The 18,047-nt window shown below is 46.6% G+C and overlaps 2 protein-coding genes across 2 annotated transcripts in view; both read left to right on the top strand.

Moving 5' to 3' along the window:
• Positions 1 to 1,608: 1,608 nt before the first annotated feature.
• Positions 1,609 to 11,109, top strand: tp53inp1 (tumor protein p53 inducible nuclear protein 1). Its single transcript, XM_062398961.1, has 4 exons — positions 1,609 to 1,870; positions 4,192 to 4,573; positions 6,770 to 7,283; positions 7,764 to 11,109. Exons 2-4 carry the CDS (start codon positions 4,441 to 4,443, stop codon positions 7,984 to 7,986), a joined length of 870 nt encoding a protein of 289 aa, XP_062254945.1. The 5' UTR covers positions 1,609 to 1,870; positions 4,192 to 4,440; the 3' UTR covers positions 7,987 to 11,109.
• A 1,196-nt stretch (positions 11,110 to 12,305) lies between these two features.
• The window catches only part of ccne2 (cyclin E2), a 6,840-nt gene continuing 1,098 nt past the window's right edge, over positions 12,306 to 18,047 (top strand). Inside the window, exons 1-12 of the mRNA XM_062398330.1 lie at positions 12,306 to 12,454; positions 13,828 to 13,865; positions 14,131 to 14,212; positions 14,297 to 14,350; positions 14,993 to 15,135; positions 15,597 to 15,732; positions 15,816 to 15,962; positions 16,203 to 16,298; positions 16,387 to 16,521; positions 16,656 to 16,767; positions 17,158 to 17,315; positions 17,930 to 18,047. The exon at positions 17,930 to 18,047 is cut by the window's right edge and continues 1,098 nt beyond it. Coding sequence (XP_062254314.1) covers positions 13,852 to 13,865; positions 14,131 to 14,212; positions 14,297 to 14,350; positions 14,993 to 15,135; positions 15,597 to 15,732; positions 15,816 to 15,962; positions 16,203 to 16,298; positions 16,387 to 16,521; positions 16,656 to 16,767; positions 17,158 to 17,315; positions 17,930 to 18,040 — 1,188 coding nt within the window. The 5' untranslated portion in view covers positions 12,306 to 12,454; positions 13,828 to 13,851 and the 3' untranslated portion in view covers positions 18,041 to 18,047. The remainder of the gene's footprint in view (positions 12,455 to 13,827; positions 13,866 to 14,130; positions 14,213 to 14,296; positions 14,351 to 14,992; positions 15,136 to 15,596; positions 15,733 to 15,815; positions 15,963 to 16,202; positions 16,299 to 16,386; positions 16,522 to 16,655; positions 16,768 to 17,157; positions 17,316 to 17,929) is intronic.

The raw sequence follows: 18,047 nt of genomic DNA on the forward strand, positions 1-18,047 counted from the left end.
CCGTGTGTGTGTTTCCACACGGAGTCGTAGCATGTGTGTGTGTGTGTGTGGGTCAGCGGGTGAAGCTCTTTATACAAACACACGTTAGTTTGGACTTCAGACCGTCACAGGTGACACTTCACTGACTCATCTCCGAGTGAAAGAACACAAGTTCTGTTGATTTCAATTAGGACTACACAATGTTTTCATGTGGTAAAGTTCACTGCTGCAGCTCCTCTGGTCAGCCTCTGTCTTCAACACATCAAACATGGTTTCAGGAGGGAACTCAAACGTCTGAGTCAGTGTCTCGGGACATTTTCTGCAACTGAGCCTCAGAGTCCATGAGAGAAAACAGCAGGAAGATTCAAATCGATGAAAGCAAAAACACAAATCTTCCCGTTGGAGAAGAACGGTGCCGGTGGTAGAGCGGTGTTTCTGATGAAGTGATCGATGTCAGACTCTAAGAATGTGGCGAGCAGTCACGAGACGGAATCCTCGCCTCTTTGTGTCGACTCATTAAACGTGTGGAGACACATTCCTCCTGAGTTACAGTTGGAAGCTCGGCCGGAGCAACGAGACAAGAATCTGCAGAACGACGGATCATCACAAACACATCACCAGACGGATTCATGTCCCGTGTGGCCGGAGGCAGCACTTCACCTTCTTCTTCTGCGTCAACGTCTGCAGGGCTCTGAAACAGTGGCTGTTTAGAGGTCAAAGGTCAAGCCGTCCCAGAAGTACATTTACTCTCAGAGAGTTATTCTTTATATTAATATTTTTTTTCTTTCTACTCACTTATTTGACAGTTGCACTAATCTTACATTGAAAACCTGTAGAGTTTGTAAAATATGACATTAAATATGTTATTTTGACCAAAGGTGAAACAAGTAGAACTGGTACTTGTTATTCATGAATCCATTAATCCATTTATGAATTGGTTGATTGGATATTCACTTGCATTGTTGTTGTTGTTATCATTGAAGAAACAAACTCCTGCATCTTTATCACCTGAGGAAAAAACTGGATTCTGTGTCTTTCAGAAGTGATGGATGTTGTCGTGACCTCGGACGATTTTCTGTCTGAGGCTCGGGTCTTTTCCTGTGGATATGGATTGGGTGTGGGTCCGAGGGAGGGGGGGGGGGGGGGTCTGAACACTGTTTGCACTACTGTTCATATCTATTGTGTGCTTATACACTATGTACCTGAATGTCCTGTATGTTTATAATGTTTAGTTACATGTTGTGTACTTATGTAGCAGATGTTCTGTACTTATATGTTTTGTACTTCTATATGTATTGTGTATGCTTATTATATGTGTACTTGTACATATGGCAGACATGACTCTGAATGTAACTTAACTTTGAGTATTTAGAAAATTACTGAATGTTTCGCGAATTGACTTTAATTTATTTAACTATATTTTTTAATTAATATGTTTATAAACAGTCTCGTGTGTCGCAGATTAAACGTTTTATCTCTACGTCATCATTTTTATTTTTCAGTAAATAAAATCCATCTGTACCCGGAAGTGCTTGTGTAACATATGTTTTTTGGGGCGGGACGACATTCAGCAGCAGCTCAGAGGAGGAGGGGGGGAGGGGTCACGTGGGATAGTGACAGCTCCCACCGCGCGTTCCCATTGGCCGAGTCGCTCCGGGCCAGTCCCGCCTCTGATAGGCTGTCCCTGGTCACGTCACGGCTATCAGCTGTTGGAGCTCCACAACAACAACAAAGAAGAATCAGGCCGCGGAGGAAACTTCACCTTTTATACTTGAACATCATTTTATTTCTTCCGAGAAGAAACATCCGGGTTCTGTTGGTCCTGAAGAACCGCCTCTACCTCAGCTTCAGGGATCCAAAGCGGACTCGCCTTCTTCTTCTGCGGCAGCAGGTGAGCTCTTTGTCTTCTTCTTCGCTCCGTGTTTTCCAGCCTCGACGCAAACACCTCAAACTTGGAGTAAGACGCGGTTTAAACTCGCGTGTCAGTGTTTCCTGTGTCCCCGGTGTCCCCGATGGTCACTGTGTCCCCGGTGGTCACTGTGTCCCGGGTCCGATTCCCACTGTTTGTTCCACTGAAATAAATCCGGAGGATTTCTTCTGTTCGCGTCGAGTTACAGACTCACTCGACCTGTACGGGTTCGGTGTTTCTGCCCGTAGACTAGTTCCTGAACCACATTCGAGCACAAACACGAAGCCGATTAGTCGATTAGTGCATTGGAAAGGAAACTAACCGAGAACAATTCTGACAAAAGGCCGTTTAATGAAAAAAAAATACGAAATAAACTTTATTTCCGGCTTTCCTGAACGGGGATTGGCTGCTTTTGTCCTATCTTTGTGTTGTGTCCCTGTTGTTTCGGAGACAGCTGAAGGGCCCTGTTCGCTTTGTGCTGTTAATAAATATAAATTTATAAATACATATTCTTCTTATAAACCAAGCATTTGTTTTATAGAATCAGTTTATAGAATCAATAGGATGTTCTGACCTTTTATTAAAAAAAAAGCTCATCATTAAAGAAGTGACCGACACAACGTTTTATTCAACATGTAAATTCAACAGAGTTTATCATTTAATGGGATTTATTAAGTGTGAGTGTGGGGGGGCAGTTTAATTGCGGTGGTGAAAACCTCGATCGTGACTCGTTGAATGACGTTAACGCCTCGTATTATAACGATGAGCTCAGATGAAGGTGTGTGTGAGCAGGTACAGCAGATCACCTCAGTGAGAGTCAGTCTCTATGTTCCTGTCACAGCTGCCTCGTGTTTACAGATTCTTATTTTCACTTAAATTTATAGAAATATCTTGTGTTATTTATTTTTCTACGCATCTTAAATGTTAGCACAGAGAAAACCGAGCCAGAGCGGGAGGTTTGAACGCATCACAGCTGAGCTCTACTGTTGTTTCATTTGAATCTTAACCGATGACGCGTTCATAAACTTCGGATATTTGTGTGTTCGTGCCGTCGCCTGCTCACGGATGGTGTCAGGTGAAACCACAGACTGTAAATAAAGATGGACGACAGGACGGCTCCCCACAAGTGAAGCCAAGGTGTCTGGCTGCAGTATAGGTCAGAAACCTGCTCCATGTCAGCAGATGGGACATGGGCTCAGAGAAGGTTTCTGTCATTTCAGGTCGTTCTTATCTCACTGATGTTTGTTCAAGTGTTTCTGATCAGTTGGTCATGATTGACAGTGGAGACTGACTCCTGATTGGTTAATTGGACCTTGAAACCATGACTCCACCTCAAGATGTCAGCCGCTTTTCTGTTTTGGCTTCAGTGGTGGAGAGCTGCGATTGGACGTGGAGACACGTCGTCCATCTTCACGGCTCCGTGTGGTTTTTCACATCCCGATGATTCTGACTCCGACCGGGAAGCACAGGCTGAACAGAGACACTCACTTCTTTGTCATTGGTCGATTCTCTGCGTTAATTCATTTCTCAAGATGATGCTTCTCCTCCGTACAGCAGTGACACTCTGACTTTGGGTGGGAGAGACTGTTCTCACACCAGCAGTGAGTGTGTGAGTGAGTGAGTGTGTGAGTGTGAGTGTGAGTGTGAGTGTGTGAGTGAGTGAGTGAGTGAGTGAGTGAGTGAGTGAGTGAGTGAGTGAGTGAGTGAGTGAGTGTGTGTGTGTGTGTGTGTGTGTGTCCTGAACACAGCACATCTCTGTATTTACTGATGAATGAGACACTGATCAATAAGTCGTTGAGCCCGACGGGAACTGAACCAGCCTCAGTGAAGGTGGAGATTCTCCAGCCAGGCCCGGACACACGTGTTGGTCTTCCAGCTAGTTCCAACAAAACACAAGTGTGTGTCTGTTTGTGTGTGTGTGTTTCACAACAGCTATTTACTAACATGCTCTGCAGGTCAGATCAGCAGCTGTACACATTTCCTGCTTCAGACGCTGAACAAACAACTTCTATGTTTTATAACTGAAAATTAGACGTGTTGATCATCTGTGATTTGTTTCTATTCTTTATCCATCATCTAGCTTTTCAACAACACTCTCAGATATTTTGTCTAAAATATAGCAGCGTAGATTATTTGTAAATTTCCTTGTTCTATGATAAATACTATCTGAAAAACGTTATGGGTATTAATGGTTCTACTTGCTCAGCTGACGTTTATCGTGATAATTATCGATCTGGACTGAGTTATTTCTGTGTCATCAAAGACTCGAGTCTAAGCTTTGTGTCCTCTTGGTTCTTTCTCAGGGTTTTTGATTTATCGACTCGTTGCCTCGACCTTGACGCTGAGCGATGTCCATCCTGCGTCTGCTGACCCTCAGATGATCGCTGACCACACGCTGTTGTTGCACTTTACCTTTCTGGAGCCTTCCTGCCGCCGTGAATCCCGCAGCTGATGACCAAAGTGCCCGCCACGCCTCCCCGCCATCGCCCCGTGCCGCGTGCCCTCCCCAACCCCTCCCTCATTCTCCCGCCCCTGCAGGACGTCCAGCCGGGATGTTTCAGAGGTTCACCAGCGCTCTGTTCGGGGATGAGGAGCTGAGCCGAAGCAGCGAACCTGGAGACAGCAAAGAGGAGGAAGAGGAGGAGGAGGAGGAGGAGGAGGACTGGATCCTGGTCAACTACCTGGGTGAGTGTCCTGAGGATGTGATGGAGAAACTCTACATTGACAAATAATCTTGTCACATTTACTCATTTCTCCTGGTCTCACTGATCCGAGGACGAGTTCACGCTCCACTTTTAAATCACACGGGTCCATTTCCATCTGCTTCTCTCCCAGTTAACAGACCAGTGGTAACTGAATGTGACCAGCGGAGTAAAATCCTGCAGATCAGTGTGGCTTGATTTTATGTTTTCACTTCACCTCAAATAACATCCAATAATATCCTCCCTCAAAACCCACAGTCAGTAAAAGAGTAAACAAGCAAGCTGACAGTTGTTATCCAGCTCACGTGTTGTTGTGCAGACGACGGGAGACACACTCACTGACCTGCAGCTATTTGCATATTTGTATTAACTTAGACATAAACCTCAGGTGTGTGTGAGTCCCTGATGGTGTAATGTGTGTGTGTGTGTTTGAAACTCCACCTCGGGGAGCAGCTTCATGTGAAAGCTGGTGCAGAGCAGAGGAGGCAAAAGTCCACAGGATTTACTCCAGTGGAAGAACAACAGGATCCTGAAGCATATGAAGCAACTTGTAAAGAAATGTTCAAAGATTAAGTAACACACATTAAAGCACACACAGTAACATACAGTAACACACACAGTAACACGACACACTGCTGTCACTTCCATGTGGCTCTGAGTGAATGTTGGCACAGTTTAGGTTTGAGCCCCCGTTCACCCGTCAATGGTCTTGACTTGAGCCGTCTCAGATTCCACAGATGAGTGAATATATCGGGGGCGGGGGGGGTCGGCCGGGCCACTTCAGGCTGGGATGGGGGGGGGGGGGGGGGCAGTTTATGGTCACCCTGTAAACAAGTCAGACAAAGCGCCTGAGGAGCCAGAGGAGGTATAAAAAGCTCCCGGTGGTTTCCCGCTGGGGACATGTACGGGCATCGAGCTGCAGCTCCACACCTGAGCTCGGGGTCGAGGTCCAGCTTCTGGTTCCGACTCACCTCACCTGTCGAGGTTCAATGTGAAGGATTCTCTATAGTTTGCAGAAAGTCGAGCCTCCGACTGGCCCTGAATTCTGATCAGCTGCACCGAGTCCCACTGGTGACGTCGGTCCTCCAATCACGTCGGACCCGTCCATGTCTCATCTGCTAACATGGAGGGGGGGGGGGGGGTCACTTTGGGGAGCAGACATGTCGTCCATCTTTATTTAGTGTCAGAAAAGATCAGGTCCTTAAACAGAGCTGGAATCAAACGCTCGGTCGTTATTTTTAGCTCAAGTTTCTTCTTCACCTTCTTAACTCGTTGTGTCTCAGTGACTCATCGGATCTGAAGTCCAGTGAGCGGCTTGTCTGGGATCTGTGATGTGTTGAAGTGCAGCAGCTTGTCTGGAATCTGTCATGTGTTGAAGTGCAGCAGCTGGTCTGGGATCTGTGATGTGTTTAAGTGCAGCAGCTTGTCTGGGATCTGTGATGTGTTGAAGTGCAGCAGCTTGTCTGGGATCTGTGATGTGTTTAAGTGCAGCAGCTGGTCTGGGATCTGTGATGTGTTGAAGTGCAGCAGCTTGTCTGGGATCTATGATGTGTTGAAGTGCAGCAGCTGGTCTGGGATCTGTGATGTGTTGAAGTGCAGCAGCTTGGTTCTGCAGCGTGCACAGACCAAGCTGCTGCGTCTGGAGGAGACGGGTTCAGCTGGTGTGTGTTTGCATGTACACAAACAGACACGTGTGGCTTCACTGGTCATTTGATGCTGAGCTTTGACTTCACAGTTTACATGAGCCCTGCTGCGCTGGGGGGCCACTGGGCCCCCTGCTGGCAGGATGCAGACGTTACTTCGGGTTTTTAAAGTGAGAATTGAAATGTCCAATCTGGAACCTTTCCTCATAAACATCTTAAATCCACCAGATCTGTGTTTTATCTAATGAAAGAACCAATAATAAACTAATCTGATTGATTATTTCGATCTGTGTGGTTTTTAACCCTGAAGCAGATGAAGGGTTTTATTTGTCCGGCGTCTCGACTCCTCAGAGACAAACAGACGTTTAACATGAAGCTGCTTTATTCAGTGTTTTTTAATGAGCACAGAGAAGATTCACATGGAACTTACATGAAGTGAGTTAGAGATTTAACCATTTGAACAAACTCTAAAACCCACTGGTGTGACTGGTGTGATGTGTTAGATGTTGGTAGTGACACCCTGTCTCTCTCTGCAGCTGAAGCCTGCTCCGGTCAGCATGGTGACGGCCTCTCTGGATCCTCTGGTGCTCGTGAAGAGGAGGAGGAAGACGATCTGGTGATGATACCCTCTCCGATGGCCAGCCCCCCCATCCGCTACGCCTCCTGCACCTCCCTCAACTCCACGACTGACACTGACCCGGATGGCGGAGCCGAGGAGGATGAAGAGGACGGGGATGAAGAAGAGGGCGGCTTCCAGCGCCTGGACGCCTGCTCTCTGGAGGAGAGCTGGTTTGTCACCCCCCCACCCTGCTTCACCGGCCGCAGCCGCCGGCCCGTCCTCCTGGAGACCAGCCCTCTGGAGAACCTGCTGATCGAGCACCCCAGCATGTCCGTCTACACCCACCACAGCCCCCCTCGGCTGAGCATCGACCCCCTGCCGCGCTCCCTGGACCGGGAGCTGGACTTTCTGTCCGGCAACGTGCCGGCGACCCCGACCGCCTCGGGGGGGAAGGAGAAGGCCAGACGCACGCTGGACGGCCCACGCCACAGGTAAAGTCCTGGGAGCTGAGGCTTAGAGTATAGATCAGATTTATGGGGGCTGACGCAGATTTAGGGAGAAAATAATTAAAGTTAAACTAAATTATTAAAGAAAACTCAAACACAACCAGAACATATATTTCCTCATAAATGCAAATTTTCTGTTAAGTATAAGCTTTCATATGTTTAAACATGAATGTAGATAAAACTGTCTTTAAAGGCTCTTATTGGCCAATTATATAAATACATAGTGGAACAAACTGGCGCCATCTGCTGGAGCTCTATATGTTTACAGCCTCTGTCGGCTGAATCCCTATTATAATGTTTGTTGTTGATTTGACTGTGACGAAGCTTTAATACCAGAATATGTTGGTTTGAAAGTGTTATGCTAATAAAGATAATTTAAAGGTTTTAAACTCAAGATAAAATATAAAAAAATAGATCAACAATCTGTCATTTAGCTAATCATGCTCCTTGTGTCGCCCCCTGCAGGCCAGAGGTGGCGATTGTCCCGCGTCGCTCCAGCCTCCACTCCGCCTGCTACGCCGCGGCGCTCTCCGCCCGCTCCGGCCTCGTGCAGCCGCGTTCAGGCGGCGCCGCCCAACGCACCCAGCTGCTGTCCCGCAACGCCCTGCGCCGCCTCAACCTGCTGCGCCCCCCCAAGACCAGCACCATGCACCTGCACCAGCCGTGCCAGAGACACCTCAACTTCTGAGGCCAGGGCGACCTTCATCCCCATCATCCTCCTCCTCCTCCTCAGCCGTGTGGAAACCCAACCCACACACATCTCACCAGCAGCGAGTCATCAGCCCTCGCTTACACACAGCTGTTCCAGAATCTGATTGGACGGTGAAAAGGGAAACCGGCTGGTGATTCCTCCTCCTTTTATCAATTCATGTTGCACCTCCTGCTCCTCATCCGTCCATCCTGTGAAAGAGAGGGTTATGTGTTCCCACCTCACATTCTCTGTGGCCAATCACAATGAGCGGCCGTTGGGACGTCCTCCTCCTCCTCTTCTTCTCCTTCTCCTCCTCTTCTTCTCTTTCTCCTCCTTGTTCTTTATGAGTCGGTGCTGTGGGTCACTTTACTCAGTGGCAGGTTCACATCGTGGCTCCGTCGGGCGGCTCTCTGGGCAACTTGACGTTTCAGACCCTGCATCACCTGAACCTGTGCCCTTTAATCAGCGGGGGGGTCTAGTGTCCACACGTTGAACACAGCACTCGGGTCTGAGACGTGTGAGTTAAAAGAGGCTGAATCACAACTTTAAAGGGAAAGTCTCCTCAAATAGTCCGGACACTGCTACACTTCCTGTTCCTTCGAGCAGGAAAGGACACGCCCACTCCTTCATCCTGGAACCAGAGCTGCTCGGAGATGAATCATTATCACATAACATTCTTTAATTCAGAGCAAAAACTAATATTAGAAAACGGGAAAAAACTACTTTCAGTGCCTCTTCTTGAAAATCTGATTTGCTTCAAACTCTGAATTCGCTTCGTGATTTGCTTTAAGTCCGACCGTCACAAACATGTAGTGAGTCGCTGCTTGTTGAGAGACGCCACCACGTCCTCTCGTGACGTAGTAGATGTAAAACCCGTCTCCACAGTGTTTCCCAAAGGTTCGGGTCTTTTGAGGAGACTTTCTTTTTCGTTTTCCTCGTGTGATCCTGCCGCGCCGCTCGGACCTGCCTCTGACTTTGTAATTCAGTAGTTTTCACAATATCTTTCTGATAGAAGAAAAAAAGACAGTAAAATTTACTGGGTTAAATATCACTAAACGCCTTGTTTTAACGGTAGCTTTCAGATGAATAGAAATATAAAAAAAATTATTTAAAAAAAAACTTCCAAAATATTTTTTGAAAAGAAAAAAACATATTACATATCAGTATGAAGTTGGTTTATGTGTGTCCATGGTTTCGGTGTGTGTGGTGACGTTCATGTGTTGCATGGTTGTAGAGTTGTGTCAGTGTGTCAGAGTCACGACGGCTGAAACACAAAATGGAAAAAGATGATTTGTTCTTTTGCTCTTAAATGAATCTGCAGTTCACTTCTCAGGGTCACAACCAATCACTTACACTTAAGGAAAATGCAGATTTACTTGACAGCTGATGATTCTTCTTTGTGTGCTCACACTTTTCCCCTCGTGGGAGTATTGACTTTTAATTTGATGTCTGGGAAACGAACCCTGGTCCCAGGTCTGTGAAAAGAGGCTTGATGCTCAGTTGACAGTTGGAAATCCATCGAGATGGAGAGAAAAATGTTTGTCTTTATATATCTATAGATATATAGATTGCTCGAGTGTACTTATAACATAGTTTTAGAAATGTATTTTAATGCTTTTTATTTGTTTTATTTCCATGTTAACTTAGTTACATTTTCACAAACTGTTTAAAATATTTAAACCAAAAAGTAGCAGTGACCTTTAAGCTTTCACTAGTTGATCTTACTGATGTTCTTTTGGGTTCTTTGTTCTTTAGTTGTTTAGTTGTTTATCTTGTAATTGTTAACAGCTCTCGGTCTAGTGGCTCTGAATCAGTGGCGGAGCGGGTTTAGTGGCCGCTGTAAGGAAAGTGGAGCCCGGGCCGAGTCCCACACTGCAGCTGAACAGAGGAATCCACTCTTCTGTGTGAGGAGAAGAAGAACAGACGACAGAACTGAACACGAACACGTCCAGAGTAACGACTTCCTGTCAGACTATAACACAAATACTTTATTCATCACTTGTTTTGAATGATTTGTGGAAGTGATGGACTGAGTCTCACATGGTTTGTGCTCCTGAATGATCTGAAGCTTCAGTGTTTCACAGGTGTCCACCGACCTGTCGTCTCAAACAGGAAAAAAAACTCAATGTTGATGTTGGACTTTCGGGAATTGATCCCCTCTCCTGTGCTGTGTGATTCTGGGATCAGCTGAGATCGGTTTCTCGTGACGGAGACGTTTCTGCAGTGTGGCAGCTGAATGTCTGAATCTGGCGGCCTCAGCTGATTGGACGGTAGCGTTTATAACAACGCACTAACACACGCTTGTTAGGCGTCCGTAGAGTTCGCTGTAAATAATCGTAATGATGGTGGAGTGGTTCTTTCTCTGGTGTGTTTGAGCTTTTCTTTTCTCGAATGTCTCCCTCTGTTTTCGAGCTTTGCAATCATGGACGATGTCATGTTGTGTTTCTGTTGATTTGCAGCAGACTTTAGGACAGAAGGGATCAGAGGAGTCAGTCAGGAGCCTCTCAGATTGGACTTGTAGTTTCTGTTCTCGCCATCATCATCAAACTAACAGGGATTTGTGATGTTTTTCTTTTTGTTTGATGCCTTGAACTTTGTGGATCATGTGCCTTCCAGGTTGAAATGTTGTAATGACAATGCATCAATGAAGAACTTGAACTCTTTTTTTTTTTTTTTTATATGCAGACACACAAACAGACGTCAGAAACCAACTATGCACCACTTGATCGCTGTGTACGTCTTTTATATTGACTCAACAACCAGACAGATGATGTAGCAACACCTCCTTTCTCCTCTTGTTTATTTAAAGAAAAGTGTGAAGAATATTTTGCGGCATTTTTTTTTCTCCAAGTGTTAGACAATTGTTTTGCTTTTTTTTGTGTAGTTTACTGGAATAATACAGCACTTTGCCAAAAACAAAAAAAAGTTTAGGAATTTTAGGTTAATGTTTTATTTATCTACATATCTGTTCTCCTTTTTTATGTGTGAATGATGGATTATCTAATGTCAGAAACAAAAAAAGAATGCTAATTATAGAGCGGGGGTCATCTGTTATTGAACTGTAATAGTTAACACATGTGATCTCTTACTAGCCCATAATAAATGTTTTCATACACAGCTCTCCTGTCTCTGATTCTGCTCATATTCCTCTTTCACTGTCTTAATAAACAGCACCGTTATATTTTCATTTATTTAAAATGAAACAAAAGGATCTGAACTTTAGGTAGATTTAAGCTTTTTAGTTTTACTCCTAAATATATGATCAAATATCTGTATGTGACCGGGTGACCGGCTGTCATCATCTTCAGAGGTCTTTATTGTTTTCATATCAAACATAATATACAGGACCGAGTAGACAGATGCACACGACAAGTACTTTTACTTTTAATTGTATTAATTTAATCTTTATTGAATGTGTCACAGTGAGATTAAATCTCTTCTCCAGCGGAGGCCTGACAACAAGACACATGCACAATCGCTAACAAACCATTAAACACGAGCAACAACTAAACAACACAGGTACAAAGATTCATAACAAACATGAAAGAGTAAAGATTTAAAATCAAGACTGACGTTTGTCAATGGTTCTGTTTAGAACTGTAAGTGGGTCCAGTTCTTTGACAGTGGTGCACATGAGGAAGTTAAGAAGTAACTGGATCGGGTTCTGTATGAACTGGTTTCAACTGGGAGAAGAGATCACAGCTTCATAGATGAATAACACGAGGACAGGTTCGTGATTTTTGTAATTAGACCACGTGACGAACAGAGAAGCTCCACTCACTCAGATTCATGGAGACTATTTAATCCTTTTTAAAGATTTAAAACTTTACATATATTTAAGGTCAAATACTAAGTTACTTATATCAAGTACACAAGTTAATGTGGTACTTTTACTCGATTACATCGTGTCTATTTATTTGACAGCTGACCCACGTGCTCCTTCTGTTTACATCCAGCAGTCAGCACGCGGTGGCCTCTGTTCGCTGTCTCATTGGTCGGACGTCACGGAAGCCCCTCCCCCGGCGGGACTCGGATGCGGAAGCTGTTCTGCTGCCGCGTAAAATAATGACTAAAAGCGTCGTTCTTTAAAAAAATCACGCAGACTTTCCGCTCCCGGTAGATTCCTGCGCGTCATCCGCGCCGTCACAATCCAACCGGAACAGACGGGAAGCGCGGTTCACGAGATCCAAGCTCCCGGTGACTCGGTCCCGTTAGAAGTGAACGTGGGGATCGAACCTCCGGTTGTTCTCAGTGTGACGCTGCTACCGAGCTGCTGCACCGGCAACCTGCGACCCCGGCTCCGGTTCGACGCTCCGGGTTTTGGCGCTACAACAAATCTCACGTCCAGTTTAAACGTTTAGCGCGTTCCTGTGAACCGGGAACGCGCATGCGCAGTGGTGGACGAGGATATAAGGATTGGCGCCGGCGCCACAGCTGATGCGCTCATTCATTCTTCAGAGACGAGGTAAGAACAACACGTCGCTACTGGTTCTCATGGTTCTGAAGGTCCTGGTCCTGAGGGTCCAGGTTCTCATGGTCCTGGTTCTCTGCAGCTGAGCGGACATGTTCCACTTCTGCTGCAGTTTAAAACCTTTCTCTGCCATGTTCGATTCTCTGTTTGTTTCTATGTGTTTGAGTCCTGGAGGAGAAAGGGATCCGAGTCCAGCTTCAGTTTAACTTCAGTTCATCTGGTTGAAGTATTTCTACCCTGAGAGAAGTATCTACACTCTCAGTCAAGTATTTAAACTCTCAGTCAAGTATATATACTCTCAGTAAAGTATATATACTCTCAGTAAAGTAGCTATACTCTCAGTAAAGTAGCTATACTCTCAGTAAAGGATCTATACCCTCAGTAAAGGATCTATACTCTTAGTAAAGTATGTGTACTTTCAGTAAAGGATCTATACTCTCAGTAGAGGATCCAGACCCGTGCTAGACTCGTTAACCCGGGTGAAGCAGCAGCTCTCCCGGGTCATGGCTGGGTATTGTTGACCTAGTTAGCAGCTAAGTGGCCGTAGCTCCTCCGCAGCTGGAGCCTCGTTTCAAACCCGTTAAAACTCGTTCAAGTTCCATTTCTTTACTTTTCTGCTTCTCCACCTTTCTGCCTCCGCTGGGGCTCCGTCTACCGGCAGATCGCTCCGTGATCCGCCGGGTTTGGAGCCACTTTCCCCCGCAGACCTAGAGGAGGTTTCGGGAGGAAGGGCTCAAATCCTCCCGCTTCTGCGTCCCTCAAATTGGCGCGTCTTTGAGTTTGATCCGCGGATAAAGCTCGTGTTTCCTGGGTCTGGACCCGTCAACCTGCCCCAGGAGCCGGACCAGACCCGTGGCTCGGGGCCCAGCTTCACAAAGTTCGACTTTAACGAAGCTTTTACGTGTTTTTTTTGTGTGAAATCGAGGCAGCGCGCAGCCCCCCTCCCTGTGAGCTGCGGCTACTAGCTCCAAGCACCAGACCTCGTCTGCTTCTCCCACCAACTCCCCACTAACTCGTCCCTATCTCTGGCTGGACCAGTAGCTCAGCACCAGTATTCAGTGCTGACTTCCAGGGGGTCGTCTGTGGGGGTTCGGCTTCGTTAGTTGGTCATTATTGTGCCTGTGGAGCCACTTAACTGGAGCTAACACTCTGTTATAACAAGCTAACCTGAAGCCTGAAGCAGCTTCACACTGAGATTCTTCCTCCTGCTGGTTTCTCTGGTTCCCTTCAGGACTCCGGACTGGTTCCAGTCCTGATAACTTTATGTGATGTTAGAGACTCTCGGACTCGTAACTGGATTCAGTTCAATTTGTGTTTTTGTGAAATTAAAGTCAAATGTCTCACTTGTGTCTCTTGTGTCTCTGCAGCAGAGGAACAGATCCATCGACACCATGTCCAGACGCAGGTGAGCAGCAGCTGCTAACACATGATGTGATCAGAGCCCCTTCATCACCCAGCTCCATCACTCAGCTCCATCTTAGTGCATGAACAACATCTCACACAGAATATTTCATTTGTGCAGGAGATAGTTTGAAATAATAATATTTAACCATTGAAACCTCAGAGTCATTAAAGATCATTTTATTTCCACGGCTCCAGTTTGAGGAGTTTCTGCTCTGTGATGAAACCAGTCTCTGAACCTGGGATGTTCGTGTGATTTTGAATTTCAGTGGTCGCATCACACTTCAAACCCGAGATTCGAACGCACCCGAGCCGACCGTCCGAGCGCCACTGAAGAAGAGGAAGCCAGAGGTGGGTCTCGCTCACACTCAGGTTCTGTTTCCTGTTGTTAAATCAAACGCCGGCTCACGTGTGTATTTGTTGTTTCTCCTCCAGCCGTCCAAGAAGAAACTACAACCTGCTGCTAAGAAACAAAGCTATGAAATCCAGGTGAGTGGGTCACACTACAGCACCAGTGTTGTAACTGATGAGGAGCGGAGCCCAGGGCGTTAATGGTTTATTACCAGTTTGTTCCTCCTCCCTCCCAGTGGCAGCTTCTTAAACAGCTGTTTCACTTGCATATTAGTGTTTTAATAACTCATTTTTATATTAATACCTTGTGGTCATCTCAGTGTAGCTTCTATAGCGCAGGCGTCCATTTTGTTTCTCTAATTTATAAACAGCATGTCTGACATTTGGTTTCTTATTTGTATTTGTCTCTGTTGTCTCCTGTGATTCTTCTCTGTATTGTTTAAGATGCATTAACTTCATTATGTTTCATTTATGAACATTTACTGAGTTTGAATCTGAAGGTTAAACTTAAGGCAGTTTTGTCTACCACCATGCAGTACCTTGTTTCCACCCCAAGGTGGCACCATTTAGGCTCGAGTAGCAGTTGAGCCCATACCATTTGAAGCATTTTATTATTATTCACTTTTTAATAAACTGTTCCAAGCGTCTGATCTTTTGTTCCTCCTAATTAAAATTGGTCACATTTTTTATTATTCAGTTTCTGCTTCTGAATCCATTCTAGTGTGTGTGGGGGGGTGCTGACTGTCTGAGTCTCATGTTTATTTGTTGTCCTCTTCATAGAAGTGTTGGTCAGAAGATGGTGCGAGTCCGTGTGTGCTCATCGAAACCCCCCACAAGGAGCTGGAGCCGTCGGACCCGTCCAGCTTCAAACAATACATATTCAAGAACCTCTTCATCAAGCCCTCCCCCATCCCCCGCCTCAGGTGAGCACTTGTTTTCCCCCCCGGCGCGGCGGCCTCCTGCTGAGACCCTCGGCCTTTTGTGGCTGAGCTGTTGACTCCACCCGACTCTCAAAGCCCCGGGTTCCTTCACTGAGTCCAGACAGATCCAGTCTCATCTCCAGGGTTTAGATGTTGAGTTAATCCAGAGGGGCAGTTTCATCAGAGCGACACTATAACGACCTCCAGGGAAGAATAACCTGATAACGACTCCACATGGTCAGCAGGTCGCGTCTTAACAATCCTACTGCCGCTAAGAAAAGTAGAATCATCTTAGTGTAGAAGAGTCGTGTTCACTGATCCCACAGGGGAGCTTCACGTCAGTGGAGTGTTGGAGAGTCCGATGTGTCTGTGCTGCTCTGGGTCTCCCAGTGGGTCTCCCAGTGGGTCTCCCAGTGGATCTCACTGGTGAAGGATCAGACTTTGACGCTGCCTCTCTCCTCCAGTTGGGCCAGTTCAGACGACGTGTGGATCAAGATGCTCAACAAGGAGCTGAAGTACGTCCACGACAAGGGTTACCTGCAGCGGCATCCCAAGCTGCAGCCCAACATGAGGGCCATCCTGCTGGACTGGCTGCTGGAGGTGAGCGGCCCGGCCACATGTCCTTTGTGTGGGTTTGATTTCCCCGTCCTGTTGAGTAACCAGCTGGTTTCCGCCCTGTGCAGGTCAGTGAGGTTTACAGCCTGCACCGCCAGACGGCCTCCCTCGCTCAGGACTTCTTCGACCGCTTCATGCTGACGCAGGAGAACGTCAACAAAGACTACCTGCAGCTCATCGGCATCACGGCGCTCTTCATCGCCTCCAAGATCGAGGTGAGCCCCCCCCCCCCATCTTACTTCAGTCTTTCACCAGATGTTGTGACTTCTCCTCTGAGCTTCACAAATCAAACCTTGTGGAACTTTTCAAAATCTACATTAACACAAACAAAGACTTTTACAAATAAATGACGTCTTCGTAGAACGAGGATAAAGAAATGTAGAGGAGAACATGTGACTAGTTGTGGATCACATTGAGCTTCAATGTTCATTTTTAACATCAACTTTTCTCCTCAGGAAATTTACCCGCCTAAAATCTACGAGTTTGCCTACGTCACAGACGGCGCCTGTGAAATGTGGGACATCCAGCGCACAGAGCTCCACATTCTGAAGGTACAACACTCACTCTGACATGCAGGTGAAGCACAGACGTGTCCTGCAGCTCCGTCTCTTCAGGTGTGTTAACGTTGTCGTCCTGCAGGCGTTGGACTGGAACCTCTGTCCGGAGACGCCCATCTCCTGGCTGAAGCTCTACGCTCAGGTTGAAGCCCAGAAAGACGACGAGAACTTCCTGGTGCCACAGTTCTCACAGGAGACGTACATCCAGATGACTCAGGTGCGTGACAGCTGCTCCTCACACGTCCCTTCAGTTCAAGACTCTTTCCTCCTCTCACACTCGACGCTCTGCTCAGACTGTAAAACCTCTGAGGTGATTTTAAAGTAGTAACGTAGATTTCCTTCCTGTCGCAGCTGCTGGATCTGTGCATGATGGACATCAACTCGCTGGACTACGGCTACAGCGTCATCGCTGCCTCCGCCTTCTGCCACTTCTCCACCTTTGACGTGGTCCATCAAGTCTCAGGTGGGTTTGATTCCCTCGCCTGCTGTTTGACCACGTGTCTCTTATACTTCAGATGTTCGGTGTTAAAGGGCTGCGTCAATATGTTCAAACCTTTTTAAATCACTGATGCTGCTTCACTTCTACGTCACGGTGCATTTCTGCTATAACACAAATCTTTACATCAAAATAAGACTTGATCACAATCGCTTCATCTCACAACTCACAACTCAACAAAATGGACGCCAAAATGGCACCAGTGCCCCCTGGTGGCCGACTGTGTCCCTGAACTCCTCACTGAGGTGTTGAGGAGCAGTTTGACTCTCGGGCAGAACGACCATGCTTCCACCTCGTTGTGGTAAAGCTCCCTCGTGGTTTGAGGTGAGATCTTGAATCCTCTGTGTGCGTCACCAGGTCTGACGTGGGAGAGCGTGGCGCCCTGCGTCCGGTGGATGAGTCCCTTCATGGACACGCTGCGAGCTGAAGCCACGCCCCAGCTCAAGAACTTCCCCCGAGTCAAAGCCGACGACCGACACAACATCCAGACGCACGTGGCCTATCTGGAGCTGCTGGTGAGCCACGCCCCCTCACACTGCGTCACATGGTTCCACAGGAGAGCCGAGGGAACTCCACTGGTTGAGCTCCAGAGCAACATCCACTCACTCTGTTGTTTTCTAGAGCAGCTGATTGTTACACAACTGCTTCAAATTGTGTTATAGGAATCATTTCAATATTATGTTAGTTACTTAAATAGACTTGATGCACAAATCCTTTACTGTGACTCCTCTTCACACCGACGCCGCTGTGATCTAAAATAAACATTAATATTCTTCTGCATTGTCTATGGTTTAAAATACTTTTTTAGGCAGTTGAGATAAATACTGAGACCTTTGTCTGAAGATTCACGTCGGACAGTTTTTTTTAATTATGTCTTAAATGAGCAGATTTCAACTTAAGTTATTTCTTAGTTGTTGCTCCAAGTGAATATTCTATAAACGTGTCACATTAGAAAAGTACTTGTGATGTGAACTTGTTCTAAAGGGTTAAATAATCGTGTTTGATTCTGAGAGGATGAAATGCTTCTTTTTCTTTTGGTTGGAATTAAGACGCCTTCCTCCTCCTCCTCCTCCTCCTCTTCTTCCTCCTCCTCTTGTCTGACATTGGCTTCTGTTCCCCCCCCCTGCAGAGAAAGGCTCAGGAGCGCCGGGTGGACGAGCCCGACTGTCAGATGTCGCCCATGGCCGTCAGCGCGATGCTGACTCCGCCCAGCAGCACAGAGAAACCGACCAATCCCTGAGCAGGAT

The sequence above is a fragment of the Platichthys flesus genome, chromosome 11, assembly GCF_949316205.1.
Source record: "Platichthys flesus chromosome 11, fPlaFle2.1, whole genome shotgun sequence".
NCBI classification, from domain to species: Eukaryota; Metazoa; Chordata; class Actinopteri; order Pleuronectiformes; family Pleuronectidae; genus Platichthys; species Platichthys flesus.

Excerpts from the sequence above, each read along its gene's own strand:
- tp53inp1 (XM_062398961.1), top strand. The coding sequence starts at position 4,441 with ATGTTTCAGAGGTTCACCAGCGCTCTGTTCGGGGATGAGGAGCTGAGC. Across the intron at positions 4,574-6,769 it reads GATCCTGGTCAACTACCTGG|CTGAAGCCTGCTCCGGTCAG; the intron begins GTGAGTGTCCTG and ends CTCTCTCTGCAG. Across the intron at positions 7,284-7,763 it reads CTGGACGGCCCACGCCACAG|GCCAGAGGTGGCGATTGTCC; the intron begins GTAAAGTCCTGG and ends CGCCCCCTGCAG.